Genomic DNA, 23967 nt, shown 5'->3' with positions numbered 1-23967 from the left:
CCGGTACGAACTTGCTCTATAATTTCCAACCGTGTTTCTATTAACCAATTAGATTATGAACTCGAGATTTCTATCACGCATAGAAAACGAGAGCGAATAATCTAATTGTTTTAGTATAAATCTACTAGTCGTTCAAAGATATATCTAAATCCTCTTTACAGACACTTCGAAAAAGCCAAGAAGCGGCCGTCATGCATTTTGTTAACAAGGGCACGCTGCTACTCTGCTCACTATCTATCACAGAATAGATAGTGAGTAGCGTAGCCAATCAGAGAACGGCATTCGTGATAGAGCGCTAGTAGATTTATACTAATTAGTTTTAGGAACACGAGTGGAAGTTTGGGAGACCGAGAAATGTTCTGGGAACACGAGCCGACGAGCGAGTGTGTCCACAGCTTTTTCGAGTTCTCCCAAACTTCCGCAAGTATTTCTGTAACTCAGTAGAAACACGGAGAACATGTTTTCTATTTTTTTGTTTAGAAAATTCCGTGACGAAAAAAGAAAACAACTTATTTACTTTGATCATCAAAATGTCAATTCTCTTTGCTCGCGCCATCATTACGTCAGCAGCTCGTGCTAGTTCTGTGTTTCTATCGAGTTTCAGAAACACGATTTTAAACCAATGACCGCATGCACTTTCTCTGGGCTACTTTCTAAAAAAATAATGTATACTCAGCCCCAATATCGGTCATACAGCAGCTGTGTTATAAATAGCAATAAAATTATACAATAAAACACTGATATAGATATGTGATGTCTAGAATGACCAAGGTCTCGTCAAGTGTCGTGCTTTTGATATTGGATGTAACAGCAATCTCCTCCAAGAACTCTTCATTGTTTACTGATAATCCTGGTCATCTTTTGATCGTGATCACTTGTCTTCTTTTTGAACATGATTACTTTTGAATTAGTTTTGGTGTTTTTCACACATCATACTCATCATGGATCTCTCAAAAAATTTAGGATGGCGGATCCAAGATGGTGGCAGTTTCCAAAATGAGATATTATTGCAAATTCATATTACACCCTCAAAATCACATCGTCGTAGTTTAGTTATGGAGTTGACAGGTGGGGAAATTAGTAGTATAGCCCGACGGTTTTAGCAGTAACCAATCAGGAGCCGAGAAAGACAATAGGCTATTGTTTCGAGAACAATGGACGTTATTGTTTTCCAAATCCAAGATGGCGCTATTTATTTTCAGCCAATCAGGAGCCGAATTAAGAATTCAAGATGGCGGCGCCCACGAAAGTCGGCCATGTTGGAAAACTGCCCACCAAGCCTCGACGGAGGACTGGGATCGGTCTCACGGATTTCCATGACGACACAAATCACGCCAGAGTCACGCAAAAAAATGTCATGCAACTTCAAACTCGAAACTTACAGTGTCCTGTGGTCCTAAACGACAGAAGTCCGTCTAGCAAGCGGCCAGACTGAGAGACTTGGGTCCGAGGTCTGCCTATAGGGAGGCTATTCCAAAGCATCATGGGACGATGACCTCATTGGGAACCAATCAGAATGAATTAAAGTACTCACAGTAGTTGGCTTTCCCAGTCCCCCTCTCTCAAGGAGAGCACTAAACCAAACATCACACAATGTCAATTGTCACGAACTTTGATAACAAATCTTTTGCGCTAACATTAAAAGATATGACGTCATTGCCATGTTGATGGAGTAAAAAGACCGGTTTCTATCGTCATCGCACAATGTTTCAAATGAACTTTAATGTCCAAAACGTTTGCGCTAAAATTACAGAAAGCTGGTCATTGTGTCTCAAATCAGATAACACTATGAAAGAAATGCAACAGAAATAATTTGATCTAGCGTAAATGCAATCTTTGACGAGTAGCGAATAATAAGCTAAGACAAAAATTTATAGGCTAAAAGGTGAGAAGAAAAAAATACCATTGAAATGCTTCAAGTGAAAATGAATTGCTAATGGCAGTTTGCAATAAAATCTAAACTCCTTGATCTCGACTGTTCCCTTGAGAAAAGCATCATTCAAAGGAATCTTGAAACAAAAGGCATTTTGGGCGACCATTGAAAAATTAACATAATTAGTCAGAGATGAAACATGGAATAAATTAAAACCGAAAGGCACATGTTTAGAAGCTGACACCATGATAGACTGTATCTTAACCCTTGAGAATAAAATCAAAGGAATTTCAAACAAACCTTTCGCGCTTGAAGTAAAGATTTAACTTCATTTACAAACACTGCAAATCGCTCTTAATTCAACAATTATAGTTGTCTAAGCGGGTTTCCAATAGCGCCAAAATAAATCACTTACATCAAATATAGTCCTTTCCTTCAAAGCGTCACACAACTAGCAATCGCTCAATTCCATAGCCACGAAGACAGGAAAGAATGTTACGCTTAGAAAAGAAGACGTGTGCTGAACGTTGTCACAAATAAAATGAATTCTATCAAGACCGATTGAATTTTAAACGGGTATTCACAAAACAATAAACAATGTCACGTGGTTAACAACCAATGAGAGGATGGGGGATAGGGGGTACGCGGTATCACGTGGTCAAGAATCAATGAGAAGACGGGGGGGATAAGGGGTTATACCGCACAGTAATGTCATTAAATTGTTATAAGCAAAACAGAGTCTAAGTCTTTACAACGTTTATTGAATAATAACTCAAAAGAAAGAATTGATTATAATTTTAACTCTTTAAGTCTTGACCGGTTACAAAGTGTTGGGAACTAAACTCGTTTCCAGTTTCACAGAGTCTTGGTCCCTGGCCCCAAAACGCACGATATTCTGCCCTAGTTTTCTTTGCTTGTGGTCATGAAATCTTTGCCTGATCCGTTCCTTATTCTTGGCATAATAACTTCTCCAATATTCGTTGATCCGTTCCCTGTTGTTTTTACAGTATTGTCTTCGGTAATTTCTAATGTGTTCCTTGTTCTGTTGAGAATAGGCTTTCTGTCTACGGGCGAGTCGTTCCTTGTTGTTTTCATACCATCTTTTACCACACCACCACCACCTCATCCACCACCACCACATCCACCACCACAGCCACCACTGCCACCACCACCACATTTACCACCACCACCACCACATCCACCACTACCTACACCACCACCACCACATTAACCACCACCACCACAGCCACATCCACCACCTACACCACCACCACCACTACCACCACCACTACCACCAACACCACCACCACCAACACCACCACCACCACATTCACCACCACCACCACCACCACATCCACCACATTCACCACCACAGCCACATCCACCACCTACACGACCACCACCGCAGCCACCACCACCACATCCTACCACCTTCACCACCACCACCACATTTACCACCACCACAGCCACATCCACCACCACCTACACCACCACCACATTCACCACCACCAAATCCACCATCACCGCCACCACCACCTACACCACCACATTCACCACCACAGCCACATCCACCACCTACACCACCACCACCACCACCTACACCACCACCACATTCACTACCACCACATCCACCATCGCCACCACCACCACCATATGCACCATCACAACCACCACATTCACCACCACCGCCACATCCACTACATTCACCACATCCACCACCTACACCACCACCACCACCACCACCTACACCACCACCACCACATTTACCACCACCACAGCCACATCCACCACCACCTACACCACCACCACATCCACCATCACGGCCACCACATTTACCACCACCACCGCCACATCCACCACATTCACCACCACAGCCGCATCCACCACTTACACCACCCCACCACTACCACCAACACCACCAACACCACATTCACCACCACCACCACCTCCACCACATTCACCACCACCGCCACATCCACCACCTACACCACCACCACCACCTGGCCCAACAAAAGAGATATCGTGCAGCGAACGTCGGAATTCTCAAAACCCGTCGTAAAAGATGGTATGAAAACAACGAGGAACGACTTGCCCGTAGACAGAGAGCCTATTCTCAACAGAACAAGGAACACATTAGAAATTACCGAAGACAATACTGTAAAAACAACAGGGAACGGATCAACGAATATTGGAGAAGTTATTATGCCAAGAATAAGGAACGGATCAGGCAAAGATTTCATGACCACAAGCAAAGAAAACTAGGGCAGAATATCGTGCGTTTTGGGGCCAGGGACCAAGACTCTGTGAAACTGCAATTGAGTTTAGTTCCCAACACTTTGTAACCGGTCAAGACTTTAAGAGTTAAAATTATAATCAATTCTTTCTTTTGAGTTATTATTCAATAAACGTTGTAAAGACTTAGACTCTGTTTTGCTTATAACAATTTAATGACATTACTGTGCGGTATAACCCCTTATCCCCCCCGTCTTCTCATTGATTCTTGACCACGTGATACCGCGTACCCCCTATCCCCCATCCTCTCATTGGTTGTTAACCACGTGACATTGTTTATTGTTTTGTGAATACCCGTTTAAAATTCAATCGGTCTTGATAGAATTCATTTTATTTGTGACAACGTTCAGCACACGTCTTCTTTTCTAAGCGTAACATTCTTTCCTGTCTTCGTGGCTATGGAATTGAGCGATTGCTAGTTGTGTGACGCTTTGAAGGAAAGGACTATATTTGATGTAAGTGATTTATTTTGGCGCTATTGGAAACCCGCTTAGACAACTATAATTGTTGAATTAAGAGCGATTTGCAGTGTTTGTAAATGAAGTTAAATCTTTACTTCAAGCGCGAAAGGTTTGTTTGAAATTCCTTTGATTTTATTCTCAAGGGTTAAGATACAGTCTATCATGGTGTCAGCTTCTAAACATGTGCCTTTCGGTTTTAATTTATTCCATGTTTCATCTCTGACTAATTATGTTAATTTTTCAATGGTCGCCCAAAATGCCTTTTGTTTCAAGATTCCTTTGAATGATGCTTTTCTCAAGGGAACAGTCGAGATCAAGGAGTTTAGATTTTATTGCAAACTGCCATTAGCAATTCATTTTCACTTGAAGCATTTCAATGGTATTTTTTTCTTCTCACCTTTTAGCCTATAAATTTTTGTCTTAGCTTATTATTCGCTACTCGTCAAAGATTGCATTTACGCTAGATCAAATTATTTCTGTTGCATTTCTTTCATAGTGTTATCTGATTTGAGACACAATGACCAGCTTTCTGTAATTTTAGCGCAAACGTTTTGGACATTAAAGTTCATTTGAAACATTGTGCGATGACGATAGAAACCGGTCTTTTTACTCCATCAACATGGCAATGACGTCATATCTTTTAATGTTAGCGCAAAAGATTTGTTATCAAAGTTCGTGACAATTGACATTGTGTGATGTTTGGTTTAGTGCTCTCCTTGAGAGAGGGGGACTGGGGAAGCCAACTACTGTGAGTACTTTAATTCATTCTGATTGGTTCCCAATGAGGTCATCGTCCCATGATGCTTTGGAATAGCCTCCCTATAGGCAGACCTCGGACCCAAGTCTCTCAGTCTGGCCACTTGCTAGACGGACTTCTGTCGTTTAGGACCACAGGACACTGTAAGTATCGAGTTTGAAGTTGCATGACATTTTTTTGCGTGACTCTGGCGTGATTTGTGTCGTCATGGAAATCCGTGAGACCGATCCCAGTCCTCCGTCGAGGCTTGGTGGGCAGTTTTCCAACATGGCCGACTTTCGTGGGCGCCGCCATCTTGAATTCTTAATTCGGCTCCTGATTGGCTGAAAATAAATAGCGCCATCTTGGATTTGGAAAACAATAACGTCCATTGTTCTCGAAACAATAGCCTATTGTCTTTCTCGGCTCCTGATTGGTTACTGCTAAAACCGTCGGGCTATACTACTGAAATTCACTTCCTTTTTCCGGTCCAAAAAAGCCAATAACCCGATCAGACCAGATTGTTATCGCCCACGACTCAATAAGTGAGTTATGGACTTCTGGTGCTACGCTAATCTTAAATCTTTCCTCTACAGAGATGCCACTAGCCTTTACTGACAATACGGATCGACTAGTTGGCTGCGATGCAATAGTCGAAGATTTCCTTGACAAACATCCCTTTGCTAACACTGATGCCAAGCCACGAGTAGTGACAATAAAGGAATCACCTTTCGCTGCCTCTTTGTTGTCTGAAGAAGCCATGACCAAAATTCGTTACCTAGAGACCGAGATTCAAGAAGACATCGGGAAGAGAGGTATTGCGAATCTTCACATTCCTGACGAGCTTCTGAAGGCGGCACTTGTGTTGTCTCACGGGTCATCCGTGGGTATACATTTCGGTTTCCCTTGTAATACCAATGAAGAGTTCCCGGATGAAACCGATGGACCTCTCGGGGCAATCGTGTTGGGCAAAGCCCTAAAAGCTCTTGGAAAGGAAGTGACGTTTATTGCAAGTTACTACCACGTGGAATTTGTGCAGGAACTTGTGCGAACCTTCTTGGAGAATAACGTGTCTGTTGTAGAGTTCACGCCAGAGCGGACGCATGGCTCAGGTGGGGTTAAAACTGCTGCTAACAAACTTTTATTCAACGATGCAGCTCATCAAATAAGTCCCAAGTTTGACGTTGTGGTTGCCATAGAGGCGGTTAGCAGGTCTGAGGACGGACGTTACATGACCATGAAAGCGAGGGATTTATCGCATATTTGTAAAGTCAGTCCAGTTGATGAAGTTTTCATTCAAGGTACCTGTAGACATTTTGGATGTTGCATGAACTTTGTAAAACGCGGTGACTGACTGTGTTCCCTGAGGTCTGGCCGTGGCCATTAGGGACCTACGAGAATGACATCTCTAAACCTTCTGCGCGTGCGCAACATCATGCCGTTGCCACAATCTGTAGTTTCATAGGTCAGAGACAAGAAAGAGCGAAGGCTCTGAGAACAAGACTGATTTGAAATGGGAAGATTCTACTCGTATTTATAAGTTCCCAGTCCTTTTATCGTGTTCTTCGGAAAGACACGCTTAATAGTGCCTCGCTTAATTCAGGGCAATGTCCCGTGGGGGTGATTGGAAATACAGTCGAACCTCAATTATCCGGACCTCGATTATCCGGACTATTCTATTATCCGGACTTTTTTCTCTGGTCCCAATTTTTTCATGAATATTAGTTAATTGTGATCTTGAAAACTCAAAGTCGCAAAAAGCCTAATAATCCTTTCAAAAGGCTGTTGAAACAGCGTATTATCCTGTGCGCTTTTTAAAATTCGCAAGTGCGACGAGACAAAGAAATATTCTGATGCGTTCAGCTGATATCTGATTGGCTCAATTGTTTTGTTACCAAGGGAATTTCATGCTTGATTAGTTCGTTCCGCTTGGGTTATGTAAACACACGAGCGATCGATCGTAAACTCAAATCAAAAACATGTCTACGAAGCGAAAGCGAGCCGTTCTATCGATTAAAGCTAGATAAGCAGATAATTACTTCACGTTGGGATAAAGGAGAGAAAGGAACAAGTTTAGTTCAAGAATTTGGCATCAGCAAGCAGCTAACATGCACCACATATGCAAATCACGCAATGAACTAATCACAACTTGCAGCAATTGGTAACGCAACTGGTACCAAACGCGAAAAAGCGCTCGCTTTCCTGGTCACGCTCACTTTCGGTTTGGCCCTGATCGGTTAAAACAGGATGCATTGTTTGCATCACCAAGGGATTATTTGCAACCGCAATGCAAAACCAAGGGAGACAATTTTTCCTCCCTTGTTTCCTCATTATCCCTTTTAATGTTACTTTTTTGTCTTTTCAGCATATGAGTCAGGGAAGATTACCACTATAGGTATCGGTGATGGTGGAAATGAGATTGGCATGGGAAAAGTTCACCAACAAGTCATTGAGCACATTCAAAACGGACGAAACATAGCTAGTACCGTAGCCACTGACTACTTAGTCACTGCGGGCGTATCCAATTGGGGTGGATCGGCTTTGGTGGCAGCCCTGGGGGTCTTAAGCCAGTGCCCAGTTCACTCGCGGTACGCTAGACGTGGTGCTGGAACAGACGGAATTAGTATTTCTAAAGAGGACGTGCTTATGACAGTGGAAATGGTAATGGTTTTAGTTAAACCGTTAATACCCTCATGATACACTTTAGATGTCGGTTCTCTTTTATACTGGAGGCGCGGTGGCCTCATGGTTAGTAGGCTTGACTCTGGATCGAGCGGTCCTGGTTCGAGCCCTGGCAAGCCCTTGCCCTCTTGGACAAGACATTCTTCTCTCACAGTGTCTCCCCTCACCCAGGTGTATAAATGGGTACCGGCGAACTTAATGCTGGGAGTAACCCTGCGATGGACTAGCGTCCTGTCCAAAGGGGAGTAGAAATACTCCTAGCCGCTTCATGCTACAGAAACCGGGTTAAGCACCGGCCTGATGGGTCATTTGGCTCGTATGCAGACTTAACCTTTACATAAATGTTGACAGTTACCTTCTTTTGATCTTTAGTCTAGAATTTCTTGAATATGCTAGTGAGAGATTACTACTCTTTTAACGTCTCTGTGCATGCTTTAAGGAAATTATGCGCTGCCGCTGTTGCTTATTACAGAATTTTCCTTTAATGGGGTTTGTTCTATTTTCAGGAGGAAGAAATACTCAAATGTATCGTTCAGCTTGGAGTGTGTGATGGTATATCACAGAGGAGAGAAATGTCAGTGGATGGTCAACCGTTTCACCCCGTTCACAAAGATAAGCTGCAAAAACTGTTTACTTTAGCTGCGTCGCCATAGGCTCAACTAGATACCACCAGCTGTTCAGAAAAGTGTCTGGACTCTAACTGGGTTTTCTGAAACTGTTTTCCTAGTCCTCAAATTATCATCTTAATCTTATCTATAACGAAATTCTCGATCGTGATGGGTTCTCCACGCGCCTATTCGTCGCGTAATCGGCACGCGATCCCGTGGGTGTCCAATTACAGGTATCCAATTTGAACTTTTTGTAATTGGACACCTGTAATTGGATACCCACCTGATTTGTACGTTAATTGCGCGCGTTTTAATGGCTTTCTTCGCATTGTCTCCTACAGTTTTCAAAACTTATGAAACGCGCTACATACGTTTTCGCTCAAAAGAAGTTCTCAAAAGACCTTTTTAATTCTGAAATTTGTTATAGATATGATTAATTAGTAATTGGACCTCGAGTCGTACAATTCAGGGAGTAATCGTGCTTCTAATTTCAAATCGGCCTCGCGCTTTGCGCTCGTCCGATTTTGAAATTACTCGCGCGATTACTCCCTGAATTGTACTCCACTCGGTCCAATTTTGGTACTAATCGTACTCGTGGTTAACAAATCGGACTTTGTTAATCACTTGTATGATTACAGACCGAATTGGACTCCACTCAGTCCTGTAGCCAGTATTAATACTCCCCACAGGTTATGGTACAGTTTGATAAATTCAGAGAGAAACTGGTGTTTTATTGAGTCACTGAGAACAAAAGCAGCGGTTTTTTGATGTTGATTAGTGATTACCTGTAGTGGAGCGGTTAAAGACGGCCGGGTGGAAAATATACTTGGTAGATATAACAGCGAAAGAGTGGCAATGATCGAATTGTCATCCTTTACATGGTGCCAATTTCTTTTTGAGCAACAAAGGGTACATCAGAATTTCGCTTCCTCCCACCCCAATCCTCTACCGCCATTGCCATCAACATTAAAGCTCCCAGAACAAGCAGATGCTAGGGGTAGGGGAATTAACTATTTTACACAGTACTCTAGGCAAATACGCCATTCGATTTATTGTTGTGCGAGTTCGTACAGTTTTTATCAAACTACAGCAATCTCAGATATTTAGGTTTTCCAAACTCACCATTCTCGAGTACTCTTTTCCTTTGCGAAGGGTCTGGGGTCGAGAATGCCAAACACATTAAATATAGTGACAAAAATTCCTAGATTGACAACTAGACTTTAATTCAGACCATTTTATTGGAAATTTCGGCTCTTTACTATCACCTGCTTGTAAGGTTCTGTAGCTCAAAAACTGTAGCTCTCTCTAAGGCACTAGGAAAATGTAAGGCAACTTGGCTTTGTGTGGTGTAAAATGGGATTTTACGAAAGACCAAATTCAGCTTCTTCAATCTTAAAAGCTATCCGCGTGTCCCTAATATTCTTTTGTAACGTGTGTACCCGGCAAGACTATGATTTTCACTAGCGCGTTACTGAGCTACAGTCCCTCGCACAATATCGTACGCGCTCATCGAAGAAGGAGCTGGAACTGTTTGGAATAAATTTGAACTGAAAACGGAAGGCATTTTGGACTGAGTATCTTGAACAGTATATTAAATATTGAATAATTTAATAACAGTTTTGTTCTTAATTCTTTAATTCTTTCCTTCCTTCCTTGTTGTCCAAGTAGTCTAGTCGGGTGGTCTTTGTTAAAAGAGAGAGCAACACGTTGGATAAAATACTTGTTTTATCGACGGTGGCTGTGGTCAAAAATTGCTAAAATTTCCGCTGTATAACAAAACTTACATTTTCGGTTAAAGTATGTTATAATTCCCGAGTTATGTTTCACGTGAGTCAAACCGATGTATAATTACTAGATGCATTTTTGCATTAGGACGTTTGGTTTATGTAGTCGGAGAAACAGATGCAAGTTGATAGCGAGTTCCGTTTGATCACAATTGCTGGCGTGACAACTTTTCGTTGTGTTCGCGGTATTCTAACTGTAGAATAGTCCACGAAACTAGTCCGTGCTACATTCACCCATTAAAGAGAATCCCGCCTGTTAATATAAGCGCTATAATTCAGGTTTCCCGCCCCTTTCGCAAAGTTACGTGGTGGTAAATTGTATCCAATTTTTTGTCCACCCATCTCAAGGTGTTAATCCACGTGCACTTTGGAGACTTCTACTTATTTTGTGCATCTTTGTTGTGTTATCTCCTACCTCGGCTCAATATTACCATTCTTATTTTACCTTTGCTCGGGCAGTAAGTGGCTTTATATCTATATTATTAGTGAAAATGATATCATATTAGTTAGGGAAGATTTACACACACACACACACACACACACACAAAAAAAAAATCAACAATTGTTCCATCGACTGGATGAGCTAACAGTCGCTTGATAGGGAATCAGGAAATCTCTTCCACACTGAGTCCACTATTTTGGTGAACTTCCTTTTCCTCCTTAACTGGGGCAACTTTCCGCCTTCTTTGCCGCAAACGGATACAGAACCGGACCAGGAGCACTACAAGTATGACCACGACCACGAACATGACAACACTGACCGCTATCAAAACATTTCTCACGGTGTTGCTGGTTTCAGCCTCTGTTACCGTAGGGCCTTCTTCTTTCGCTACACACTGAAAGTCTTTCACGCTTGCGCAGTAATCCGAGGAGAAAAAGACGTTTTCTGGCACGCTTTTGAATCCAGTGTTTAGGCGGATGATCTCGCTGAAGGTGAGAGAATTGACCTTGTCTATTTCCTGTCAATAATATAAACCAAAGATTGAGTCAGTGTTGTTGTTAGAAAGATGAACTAGACAATAGCTTTACAAGCTATTATTATTCCAGTCTTAATCTGTTATATACCTGTTTGCATTATAAAACTCTGAAAAGACGAGAAAGTTTTCAATGACAGCGCATTGAAAACGCGGAATACGTTTTGAAGTGAAAATTTAGATATTAGCTACATTGTTCTGAAGAGGCCGAGGAAAAAATACAGCAGCTGCTCAGTAGGCCTTTGGGTTGTTGAGACATGCTGCCAGTATGTAGAAACTCTAAAGCCTTGAAGAGATTGTACAAGTGGAAAGGTGAAAATTATATTGAGTCCACAATGTGGTGATAGAGCTTTCTCCGTTTTTAGCACGAGCAAAGATGATTTGAAATGCGGAAGGGGCTTATAAAGTCTATACATATAATGTCATAGGGAGACGGTCGAGGTCCATGAAAGTGGTCCTTTGAATCGTTTTTGAACTAAATATGCGTAGATTAATACCTCTTCAGAAAGATAATGCTCGTACCAGAACCTGTCACCGTCTCTGATTCTCAAGAAATTACGCATCATGATCCTGCGAGAGAAAATGAGATTGACATTGTTCAGCACTCCATTTACAATGACTACAATAAACTCAGTACTCAAATTAATGTAGTGATCACATGGGGCATTAATATCTCTTTCAGTGTAGTTGCCGGAGGTTGACACAGAAGTCGTTAATGGGTATTGACCAAGCGTGAGGTCAACATGGCTAGATATTGGAAAAGTTCTTTTTTGCGAGTCTATGGCCGAGAAGGAGTCGAGATCCATAAACTCGTTCTTTAGCGAACAAGCTTGGTCAATAAAGGATTTATTATATGGAAAACAACACTATTTTCCTGCTGGTGACAGCGGGCAATTCCGAACGTGCAAGATAGCGCCATCTTGCCCGTTCGGGTAGCCGATCACACCGCAGGATTCGGTTCATCTTAGTGAGCCATATAACAAAAATGCATATTTATATGCCCTGATAAGCTCAAGAAGTACAGTTGTTGTCTCTTCTTTGTAGAGTGTTGATTCGGTGACGTTGTTTCACTTACGTTCTAAAAGTCTCTCCCAGTTCACTGCCACTCTCGTGGTCCTCGGCCAGTCCTCCAACCCATAAGTCTATATTGTTAATGTCTTGGTAAACTTCCTCCATCTTCTCGGCAGTCTTGGAATCTTTTGTGATCTCTGAGAAACTGCTGAGTCCTTCATGAAAAGAAAATGCCTGTACTTTAGACAAAGAAAAGCTTAAGGAAACGCATAGATTGAAGTAAAATGGAAATCCAGTCGCTCACGACTGTCTAAAGTAGGTTTTTGCTGTCTCACATAAGCTACGTCACGGTTTCTGCGTCTTGAAAAGTTCAGCCTAAATTTTTTCAAGTTCGTTGTTTGTAATCCGAGCTAATCTCCTCCATCCTCAATATTTCTGTGGTGTTTTTCTATCTTAGTAAATGTCTATTTTTAGGTTTCCTTCGATGTATATGTAATTTTGTTCGTGGCCAAAATAACTCAAAATCCCATAACTGAGCTTCTTCACAAGCAGAGAGTATTTAGTGAGTAGAAAACATTTTGAGCATTTGGCGAAAGCTAAATGCTGCACTAACCCGTTAGCCCAAGTGCCTTCCTGACAGAGTTGTAATCTGGTAAGCCATGATCTCTTCCGCGCTGTATGTTCTTGGACGCTAAATCTTGGCCAAGTTCACGACCGGACGGAAACAAAGCGTTCCGCATGTCATCCACCATCTAGGTCGCACGTAAAGAGAAGACAATTAACATTTCCCATTTGAAAGTTCTTATATTACAGTTATTAGTTACAAGCGGGGTCCTGATTACAGGGTAACTTTCATAGCGGAGACGTCCAAGTCGTGGTCTAAGCCATACACAAACAAATGATCAAGCATTTTGGTAATACTTTCCATGACTCTGTTGTCAAGTTTCTTCAAGATTTTCACTCTAAGGCGAGTTGTTCTTATAAACAGCTTGTTTACCTTTGTTGTTACAAATCTGCAAAAGGCCAAGTTTCGGGTATATAAAGTGAGATAGAAAGAGATAAAGGCGTGTTACGCCCTCATGATGGAAGAGAAAGCGGGGAGTCAATATGGTTACTCATTACTAGTCCAACCTTTAAGTCAACTTCCTGTGCGGCTTGTCTCACTGCTCCCCTAAAGAGAGGCTCTATGCCTCCCTCCCTTGACACTCTTTCAGGTGAGAAGTAAGCGTCTCTAAGGGCGAGGTGGCCATAATGAGACATCGTACCATCCTCTTCAAACCGCCACAAGTGAGTGTTGACTTGGCTGTGACCGAATCTAAAATTAAACACATGATTGAGTTACAAATTACTACAGAACATTGCTTGGACATAGACCCTTAGGGCGTTTCAGCTTGTGTAAACGTAGGTAACAGTCGAAACCTTGAATTAATCTTGACTTTTCATTACCTGAATGCAGCTGTAGACATCATGTTACTCATACCAACGTTGATACTCTTATTGTACCCCTGATAAGCAGGAATGTGTTGAGTGCCCCCCAACGTGGCTGGAAGATATTCACGGAACGTGATGGCCTGGATCTCAGCCGCTACTAGGCGACGCGCGTATTGAAATATTTGTTCATCTGTGGCCTGGGGAATAGAGAAACGTTTGACGAAAATATTCTTGCTGCTACTTTAAGTTGCATACAATGAATAGAGTAAGGCTTCCACAGAGAAAGGTGATATTAATTGTCTGTGACAGGAGTTCAAATGCTCGTTTTTCGTATAAGTAAGCAAAGTTTACAATACGTATGACAGCAAGGGAAATCATGCATATTAGGTAAAATCAAGAGAGAAGACGGAATATTGCCTGATGAAATTTACCTGTGGATTTTTGTTTTTGTACTCGTCGCAGAGGCGGTTGTGTTCCCGTACAAACAGAGTGTGCATTGAAATCAGTCCTGGCTGTTCATTGGCTCTTGAGTCTCCCGCGGCCAACAGAAGACCTGCATCACGACCAACTGGGTTGTCATTCGATAAAGCTTCTGTGTTTTCCTGCGAAGAAAGCAAATAGTGAGCCAATTATCCTTTGCGCAACCTCGTATCGTAGCTGGCGGTTAGTTCTTTTCAGTAGTTTTTACCGTGATAAACTGTTAAATTCAATGTTTTTCAGTTGCATCTACGAGTACGTGCAAATCTTAGTTTTTTGTCTCAGTGTAACATACCGGCAAGAGTTCTCCAAGTCCGACTTTCATCTTGCCATCTTTAAATTGTCTCAACGCTCTGTTTCTTTCCTCTGTTTCCCCATACACGACAGAACCATCAATGTAAGACGTGAGCTTGTTAACTTGTTGTCTCGAGGTGTTGGTACTGCGACCAGTACATCTGACGAAAGAAAAAAGTATTAATGATCGTTAAATACAACCTAAGCCAATCACAAACTCGAACTACTTACGCAGTCGAATATCGTGCCTGTAAATTAAAGAACAAATTCTTTAAAGCATTTCTGGTATCTCTATGGCTAAAGTAAGCTACTTTGCAGTTTTTTTTCGAGGAAACAGGTAAATGTTATCAAACTATTGCACTGCACATTAAAGTAATTCTTGATACTTAAAAATAACAGGAGTTTTGTTTCCAGTAAGTTAACTGAGTGTTATGCATGCACAGAGACAAAATAGTTTGATGCTTTTCAATAATTATAGAATACACTTTTCATTTTAAAGATTGGATAGCTGGTGACACACGGATTTGCTCTAGACCTCAGGGAAGCAATCGTTTGTTTTTGTTTATAAGGCTATTTACTCCCTCTTTCTACGTATTTGCTGCTCAATTTCAATGGAAGCAATTTGTGTCAGACCTGTTAAAAGTTGTTCGCACGAAAGTAAGGTAAACGTTGCCTTTATTCTGTCTGTCAAAGTGGATATCTCCCTGCATCAAGAAAAGATAAAAAAGAAGACCAATTAAGTTCTCTTCGCCATAAGTCCATTCACTCATTATATATTCTTTCAGAGCATGGCTATTTTTACAATTGAAGTATGTGCGCTATAAAATTTGAAATCAAGTTTAACTTCCCTTTTGAAAAGTCTCTTAACTGACCTTTGGAACTTCAATAGGCAGCCATACGTCACTGAAAACATCCGCAAACTCCCGATTAGCCAGCGTGCCTGACGAATCCGTGTCATGCGCCAAAAACTGAAAAGAGTAAAGAGTGCAAAAATGAGAACCTGGCAACCTCTGCTGGTACCACATTGCATTACTGCAGCTAATTGTACGTAGCACGTATACGCAATCGCAATTAAAATGCATGCCACTGCCATGACTTATTTTAGGTATTGAAAGGATTAAGATAAGTGACTCTGGTTCCAAATGGCGCGTAAATATTGTGTACTATACTGTATTTACCTTTAGCAACTAAGAAGAACTTTAATGCAGAAATTGTCCTAAATCATCCATGATTCCAAAGACGGATCTAATAATGACATACCTTCAGACATCTCCATGGAAACATAAAGTCAATCCCGCCCTCCTTCCACTCCCCCCTCATCAGTACACGGAAAAAGAGATATGACTCCCTTTGCTAAATTCAGAACCTAACTTACCTAACTTACTAACTGACTAGGTTATTGAGTGATTGTCTGAGAGATACATTAGCTAGATGGACTTATAAAACGCAAAACTTTACCTGTCCCCAATTGGGATGAAAATCGCTGAGACGCCGAGCGCTAATTTTCGATTCAATCTGCAAAAGAACATGAATTAGTTTAGTGTTTATTCTTTTCATTAATTTTTCGAGACTTTCTGAAAGATCAACGGTTAGAAGTGAGTAAGCGACAGTTTTTCTTTGAAATCTTCCAGAATTGAAATAGATCTTTTTACAACAGCATAGATATAAGATGTAGCGTCAAGAGGGATCAACACTGTTGTACAATTATATTCTACCGAAGGTGAAGATAAAAATGCACGATAGTTAGCAAGGAGAATATTTGAGCTGATCTTGAGACTCAAAGCGTTGACCAATCCTTTTCTTGAGTAACCTACCTGCTGAAAAAGCTCATTGCTGATTTTTCTTGGTGAAGGCCTGTTAGAACCTAACCCGTAAATTGCGTCCACATATCTACAGTTTCCCGATTTCCTCTGCTCAGGAGTACAAACGCCTGCGGGCAGAGCGATGCCGTCAGCGTACATGGCAGGTGCATCACGTGCTACGTCCTCCTGTGCGGCGCCCCAGAACACGTGATCTTTGTTATTTGAGGTTCCGTCGAGACGCCTGTGAAGAAAAATTACAGGTCTGCCATGCGTACATACATTACCTATGGGTTACAGTAAATGGTTGTCAGTAGTTCGTCTTGTGCAATCGTCTGGCTGAGAGTAGTTCAGAAAAGAACTGTTGTTGGTGACTAACGTTTCGACAACCTGAGCGGAAGTCATCTTCAGAGTCAAGTGAATAGTGTTTGTCAGTCGATGGTGTTAAATAAGTCCGGTCCGTTGAAAGTAATTGGTCAGTTTAGCCGTGATGGTAATTTCCTGTTTTTAGGTGTTTGATTGGCGAATACAAATAGGCTGCTACCTACTACATTATAGAAATTGGCAGCCTAACCAGTCGAGAAACGATCTCAAGGAACACGAGAAATATAATCCGCAAATTATGCTCAGCTGCATCCAGAACACAAAGTTCATAAACTCCAGTGTACCGTGTGTGGTCTAAATGGTGTCTGCGTTAGAGGCTTACCAGAATAATACGTAGCGAAAAATTTACTCAGGCCGTTATTTGCTGAGCAACACGCACCGTTCAAACGTGGCGCAATGGCTTCATAGTAATTCTTAAAAAAAAGTCGACTTGTATTTGGATGAGATTCTTGTGTCTTACAAACTTCGAGGTGTAAGTAGTAAACTCTCTGAACTAAACACAATAATACTCAAAACCAGAGAAAGTGAACAGCATGTTAAAGAAAAAAAAGAAAACGTTTTAAACATGAAGAGAATCCCGATGATTGTAAAAGCTATCTGAACGTACCAAAAATTTAAAAGTCTTAAAAAGTGTTCTGGTTTTGTAACCTCCGCTTTAAGCCCGGAAGTTTATATCGGGGCACAAGGAATGTGCAGGGGGCAATTTTACCTGAGGGATTTTTGCGTCGGCGATTTGGGCACTCGTATGTTCGGTGATTGTTTTGTCTCAGTGAAAGTTTCTGGCATTCGACGAATTTTACAATTTTTATTACTTTCTTGCTTAGGTGTCTGTTTAATCGTCAACCAAATATAAAAATACGACTTCCTCATGATCAGGCCCTAAACCATTCAAAATACTTTCAGATTGAAGGCTCTATAGCTGAATTGATGCGTCACACGAACTCATTGAATGTGTTGAGTTGTTTAATTTTGCGCGTCGGAGTTGAAAACAGGAAATGATATTTGTATCCGCCAATATCGACATAAGTCAGATAAACATAATTGATTAGTGTAGTATCTTTGTTTTTTGAAAAGTAAGTGATACAAAACACAGCTCGTACATAGAAGTTAATATTTTAACCAGCAATTCACACCATGGCATTTTTCTCTGACATCTGCTCATCGATAACCGTACTAATTCGTACCTAAAGTCTGAAAGGGCGCCGGAAGTGAACCGGAGAGAATTATTCTACTTTATGCAACATATAACATGATAACTTCGTGTTTACATGAAGTGTGTCCCTTGGTTGCGTGTCGTGCAATAACCAAACTTAAACTTCTTTTATTTCAATATTGTTTGCGGCATAGACTAAACCCGGGACCCGGTAACATCCCGTAACACCCTGGAACACCCTTAAACTTAAAAGAGCAAACTATAGCCAGTATCACCAGCTTCTGACCACTGAACGCAGTCATTCATGTCCTTGGCCAACTACTCACCACGCACTTTAATCCTAACTCTAACCCAGCCTATTCCGGCGTGTTTTGTGATTTATTTTTGGTAAATGAACAGGTTTTGCTAACAGTTTGGAATGAAGAATTGAAAATACGTACTTTACGGGCAAAGAAAAGTCTCGATACAAAGATAACGCACTCGGTCAAACCTAATGAGAGATATCTCTTGTATTTTTGTTCCTCACTTCAGCAGCTTCATCAAAAAAGCATAATTATAGTTCTATTTTCTGTTTTATTATTTTTATTCAGTAGCTACACGTTTCAGCTGTGAAAGCGGGTGAATACTTTCGCAAAAGACCAAATAATCTCACTCCTTACCTGTCATCTGTTACGCTTGGCACAGGTCCTACACTCCTACCACCTTGGCACTGGCTTGCCGCGGAGTGAATGAGAAATAAAATCAGAAAAATGGAGAACGAGACGTCTGTTGCCGTTTTAGAAAACATTGCGCCACGTTCTTTAACTAGAACTTGAACAGATCTGCTTCTGCAGCAAGACAGAAAATTGGAAAAGGCTCAAGCTTTGTATCTAAAATAATCACTGACTATCATTCCTCGGTAAATTAGAGAAATACAACAAAACCCACCTCAAAATGTGCTTTTGCTTGTCTGAGGAATTAACCGTCTTTCAATGATTATTTACGTAGATTTACGAACAGAGAGAGAGAGTAACAAAACCGGCGATTACCATAAACGCTGAATCTTCTCTTTGAAATACTAATTAAAAATGCTGTTATTGCAGAAGTGCTGTACTTTCATAACTCATATGATGAATAATGAGCCGGTAGCCGGTGTGCAAGGGCGTGTCGTTACGGTCTAACTAACAAGAATGTTTTTATGCTGCGAACAAGTTGTTTTTTCTTGTAGCAATAAGGTAATGGATAGCTGTTCTTGGTTTTTGCTCTGTCGCCCGTAAAGATCACCTCGGTCATGTGTAAAACTTAAAACACGAAAACGCCTGAAAACGTGGTAATGATTTAACCACGTGTGCTAGGAGAAGATTAATGCTTCTTTAGCTTTTGCAAAAGAATTTAATTTCTGAATGTCATAAATAAAAAAGATGACACCAAGAATTAATTGTTATCATTGTTGAAACGAAGTTTTGGTTTATCACAATGAGGAAATGTTTACAAGATATCAGTTCTCTTTCAGAGTCATAGTCATTTAAATCAACAAAACAAGTGGACAGCTTATATAACATAATATGAAGTATTCAAAGAAAACTTTCTAGAAGCTTTCATTTAATTACATCACCATGACTCTGAAATAGAGCTAAAGCATTGTACTATATTCTACCGCCTGTGTCTTTTTGTGTTGTTGCTTTTGTTTGACAGTTTCTGCAGGTTTTTATGTCCTTTATATGCGCTCATTTTGAAATACAAGTTCTCGCTGTTTGTGGAATGACTCTGCTGGGTTTCATATCATGTTGGGACCTGGGTATTGTGTTTCTAACTTTTAGCCTCCAGTGAAAGAATCTTTCTAATGAAAGCTCTGTAGCTTTATTTCAATACTATTTGGAAGTTTGGTAGAGAACTTAGTTTTTAAAATTATATTTTATTCCTCTTACATATGTAGGGTTAGGGTTAGGGGCAGGATTCAAAAAGAGATTAAAAACATATTCCACGTCGAATCAAAACTTTGCTATTAACGATTCAGATTTAGGTATATAGGAACTAAAATGTTGGGGTTATTTCCATACACGGGCGGAGGGTTTCAAGCCGTACCGCTATCGCTGTGGCCGTACAATACTTTGATTTTCCCAAGTGTCTTGGTTGTTTGAAACGAATCCAGATACTTTAAGCCTGGTCCTCACTTGCGACGCAAGCATAAGCATAGGAAGCTTATGGGCTACTGAGGACAGCCGCGACATAAGCATAAGCGTTCTTCTTATGCTTATGCTTTTGTTCAGTGACGACTGCGCGGCTGACATAAGCTCAAATAGCTCGCTGATCGCTGATAGTCTTAGGCGTATGCTTATACTTATGCCAACATGTCCTCACTAGACACAATGGCGACATAAGCAAAAGCATAAGTATGTGGTGAACGCAAGATTTTGAAATTCTTATGCTTATGCTTGCTTCGCTAGTGAGGACCAGGCTTTAATGTTTGCACTGAGTAGATTACCTAATTGGACGTAAAGATTACTCTGGATCATTTTCAATTGCGTTTATTACCTCTTGCCGTCGGCTACATTCATTATCTTGTAACTAAGGTAGGCGTACCTTTTGTTCTCTCGCCAAAAATGAAGTGAAAGTGATCAATAGAATAGTTAATCTTAATAAACTCCAAGAACAAATGTTGCGACTTTTAGTTTAATTCGGTGCCGACCATAAGCTTAATTTACTTGCACATCAAATTTCGTATGGAAAGCTGCTTCTTGGGCGAGATTAAGCTAAAAAGATATACCGTGTAATGCCTGGCACAGTTACACCAAACGCGCAAAATATTTACGTGGCTTTCAGACAACAGACGATCGGGTCACATTCCACCTAACGTTCATGCTTTGTGGCTTCTCTTTCGCTCCGCGTTCTAAAATCAAGCGCTTTTTCTAGACCATTTTTCCTCTACGCGCCCCTAGATGGATTTGTGTTCAGTAGTCCCGAGTTCAACTCCTCCACCTTTTCTAAATAGCCATCTGGTTAGCCAGCAACCAGTTGAGATTTTTAACAAGTTTTCAGTTCTATTTACAATAGTTGTTTTCTTATTTATAGTGTCCCCAATAAACACAGGAGTGTTAAATACCATGGCATTTTAAACTTTTTTTTTAATTTCACAAGCTACGCTGTGTTTTCTTCGAGAGCTAGACGACAGAAGTCTATAAATGTGATAAACGCTATCGACCTTCTACAACTTTACAATATCATATGCTTTCCGCCCGATTAACCCACAAGAAGTGATCATCCAGCCATACCAAAGTTAATGATTGACCTCATGTCGGTTGGATTATGCGTTTCCGTCCATAGGTTTCGAAACCAACCTAGGAGCTTCCCATTTGAATACCATTTATTTTTAGTCTAGCTGACTCCAGGAAGCTAAACACACCTGTATATCACAGGAAACATCTCTCTAAAGAATCATAGGAATGCAACCCAGAAGTCGGTGTTTGGCAAAAGATGACCGGCACGATGGAGGTGGTTTATAACATGAACAAATTCAAATCTATTCGACTCACGTACCTTTTCAGGTCATTCGCTCGGAGGCCTTTTAGATAACATTGCTAAGCCTGTCTTGCTCGAACAATTAAAAGTTCTAACCTCAAAAACTGAACCCTTGCAATCAAATATTTTAAAATATTTTTGGTACAAAAGGAAAAAAAGAGCAAAAACTGCTTTAGCTTTATCTGAGTACATGAACGTGCTGTATTGTGCATATTTCCAGGTTATTCCTTGCTTAAAAAACGTGACTGAAGTAAACTTTATGGTGAAAGAACAAGAATCAATTCCGACTATTGATCATGTATTATTAATGCTCGTGATAAAGTTTACTGAATTCGCTTGTCGAAAGCTGAAACGCGAAATCAAAAAAACGTGAAAATGATTTCATCACGTTCACTTGTAATGGTATTTTGCTTTAGCTTGAAGACTGAAATTTACGAATTCGAGGGTACCACTGTTTACCAGGTTTTTACTTCGGGAATTAATTACAACTTGTAACATTATTTGATGAAATTTCATGTATTCAGAAATAAGACTTCTGTGACCACATATCCGCGCTATTGACCTGAAAACGTACGTGAGTCGAATATAGTTGAACTTGTCATGACCACTTCTATCATCATTCATCGTCCGTTGTCGAGCCCCGCCTTCTGATTTGGGTTTCAATGACGTTTTAAGTGGTGGTTTCCTGTGAGGTACGAGTGTCTTCAACTGCCTGAATTCGGGCTGAAAAGACACCGATTTTATTCAAAGCCACATTCCTTTGTATGTTTCATAACCTAAATTCGACAACGCACAATTTAACTGAGGTGAAGTCAGTCATCAGTTCTCGTGTGGTTGGATAGCCAGTTCCGTTCTTGGGTGTGAATTGAACTAAAAGCACTACTGTGAGGGAAACGTTTCTCGCAGCAGTTATTTAGAGACTTGTGTCCTTAGTCCCTTAGGCAAAACGCAGAATGGTAAACAGTAACGAGATGGAAAAACAAAAAGGTGCTTTTAAGATGTTCCGAGTTATTGCATGGCGCAGCAGGCTTGTCCAGCGTCTGCGACAAGTTATTGCATGGCGCAGCAGGCTTGTCCAACACATGCAACAAGTTGTTTCACGGCGCAGCAGGCTTGTCTAACTTATGCAACAATTTTGCAACGTGTTGTTTTCAAATGTTACATATATTTGACCTGGTCTTGTTTTTGGAGTCTGGAGCCTGTTGTGAAGATCATTGGAGTTTTACATTTGTTACCACTCCTTGACATTCAGGCACCAAACCATTCTTTAGTGAAGACTCCTACTAAACAATTTGAAAACTTCGTTCGACAGGTTCGGCAGTTTTTGCAAATTAAAGAAAGATTCATTGTAACATATAAGTCTTGCTGTTTGTGGAATGAAGATGCTGAGTTTCAGTTTCCCTCCTGGCGACTTTACTTATTAAATTTGTGCAATATGTTTGTGGCATTTAGTCTGTGAACGAAATCCACAATTGTGATCATTCACATGAAAGCTTTTCACATACGTTTCAGCGAGATATGATTTGAATATTTTATAACAGTTGCCAAATCGTATGCTTTCTGTTTTATAAGCACCTTTCTGTTTACTAGCGCCGATTCTACAACAGAAGTAAAGTTTGGAACTATATCGAGATCATCATTATATGAAACTGAATAGCTGCAGGTATTTCGATATATCAGTCGAAAGTTTGAAGATGAAACTTTCATTGCTCTGAAAAAATGCATTCAAATCTCAAAAGGGCAGATCAATAGTTGATTATTTCTAACGAATACATTAGACTGTCCAACATTTCACACTGTTTTAGATGAATAAAACCAAACCAACAGTAATCTAAAGAAGGGTTACTTTTGTCTTCTAGACTATGTTTTGGGTGCGTTACAACTGTTACAAAGTCCAAAATAAATTATTTATAGTTTTTTTTTCTGGATAATTTATTGTCACATTTTTGCCGTGGGCCACATAACAGAATATTGTCATGGAAATTAGGTGGCCAATCTTTTCTTTTGTTCAAAATGAACTGGAAATGATCCAAAAAGATTGGACTGCAAAGAACGCTCAAGGGCAGATTTCGTTTTAATCCAGTTACAATTGTAGTAGTTTATTGGTTAAAATGTTCTTCCACACAAGAGGATGAAGGTTCCTGTGTTACAAAAAAAAAATCAAGGTACATATATAAACTACAAAGTTTTAAACAAATTAAAGAAGAAATAGGTGCTAAACGCTCATGAATTTTACGCAAAAGTTATCTTATCTGGGAACAATAAGTAAAATCAGAACAAAAGTTAACCACAGAGCATATTGAGATAAGTGTCGAGAGAATTAATCTTTGCCTGCTCGGTTCCTTTTTCTACATTATGGGTTGCTTTACAAGCTTTTTGCTGTATCCATAACTTAACACGAATTATCATTATTCTGTAATCAGCGACATCGAAATGACTGGGGTCTACTAGATCCTTAGTATTGTTCACGTCGTTTGTCCTTAATTCATACATAATGTAATTATAATCGA

The 23967-nt window shown here is 40.5% G+C and overlaps 2 protein-coding genes across 4 annotated transcripts in view; one reads left to right on the top strand and one right to left on the bottom strand.

The window, feature by feature from the left end:
- The window catches only part of LOC110050907 (D-glutamate cyclase, mitochondrial-like), a 59753-nt gene extending 49485 nt beyond the window's left edge, over window positions 1–10268 (top strand). Inside the window, exons 3-5 of one of the 2 annotated variants that reach the window (XM_089291111.1) lie at window positions 5959–6474; window positions 7728–8023; window positions 8551–10268. In XM_089291111.1, coding sequence (XP_089147237.1) covers window positions 5959–6474; window positions 7728–8023; window positions 8551–8697 — 959 coding nt within the window. In that variant the 3' untranslated portion in view covers window positions 8698–10268. Of the gene's footprint in view, window positions 1–5958; window positions 6664–7727; window positions 8024–8550 lie in introns of both variants that reach the window. The other variant, XM_089291110.1, reaches the window with a different exon arrangement.
- LOC110044625 (peroxinectin A-like) lies at window positions 9679–19065 on the bottom strand. 2 transcript variants are annotated; one of them, XM_089291107.1, is made up of 14 exons: window positions 18887–19065; window positions 18619–18786; window positions 16438–16666; window positions 16082–16138; window positions 15496–15591; window positions 15257–15327; window positions 14625–14784; window positions 14284–14454; window positions 13868–14049; window positions 13553–13736; window positions 13035–13173; window positions 12486–12636; window positions 11908–11980; window positions 9679–11395 (listed from the first exon to the last, which is right to left on the bottom strand). In XM_089291107.1, the coding sequence occupies exons 2-14, from the start codon at window positions 18744–18746 to the stop codon at window positions 11042–11044; spliced, it is 1995 nt and encodes a 664-aa protein (XP_089147233.1). In that variant the 5' UTR covers window positions 18747–18786; window positions 18887–19065; the 3' UTR covers window positions 9679–11041. The 2 variants fall into 2 exon arrangements, with proteins under 2 accessions (XP_089147233.1, XP_089147234.1); XM_089291108.1 differs by having other exon boundaries at window positions 18619–18780.
- Between the last annotated feature and the right edge of the window lie 4902 nt (window positions 19066–23967).

Source organism: Orbicella faveolata, unplaced genomic scaffold, assembly GCF_042242905.1.
Source record: "Orbicella faveolata isolate gen_17 unplaced genomic scaffold, um_ofav_v1 contig_24, whole genome shotgun sequence".
NCBI lineage: Eukaryota > Metazoa > Cnidaria > Anthozoa > Scleractinia > Merulinidae > Orbicella > Orbicella faveolata.
This window is presented reverse-complemented; position numbering and strand designations above follow the sequence as displayed.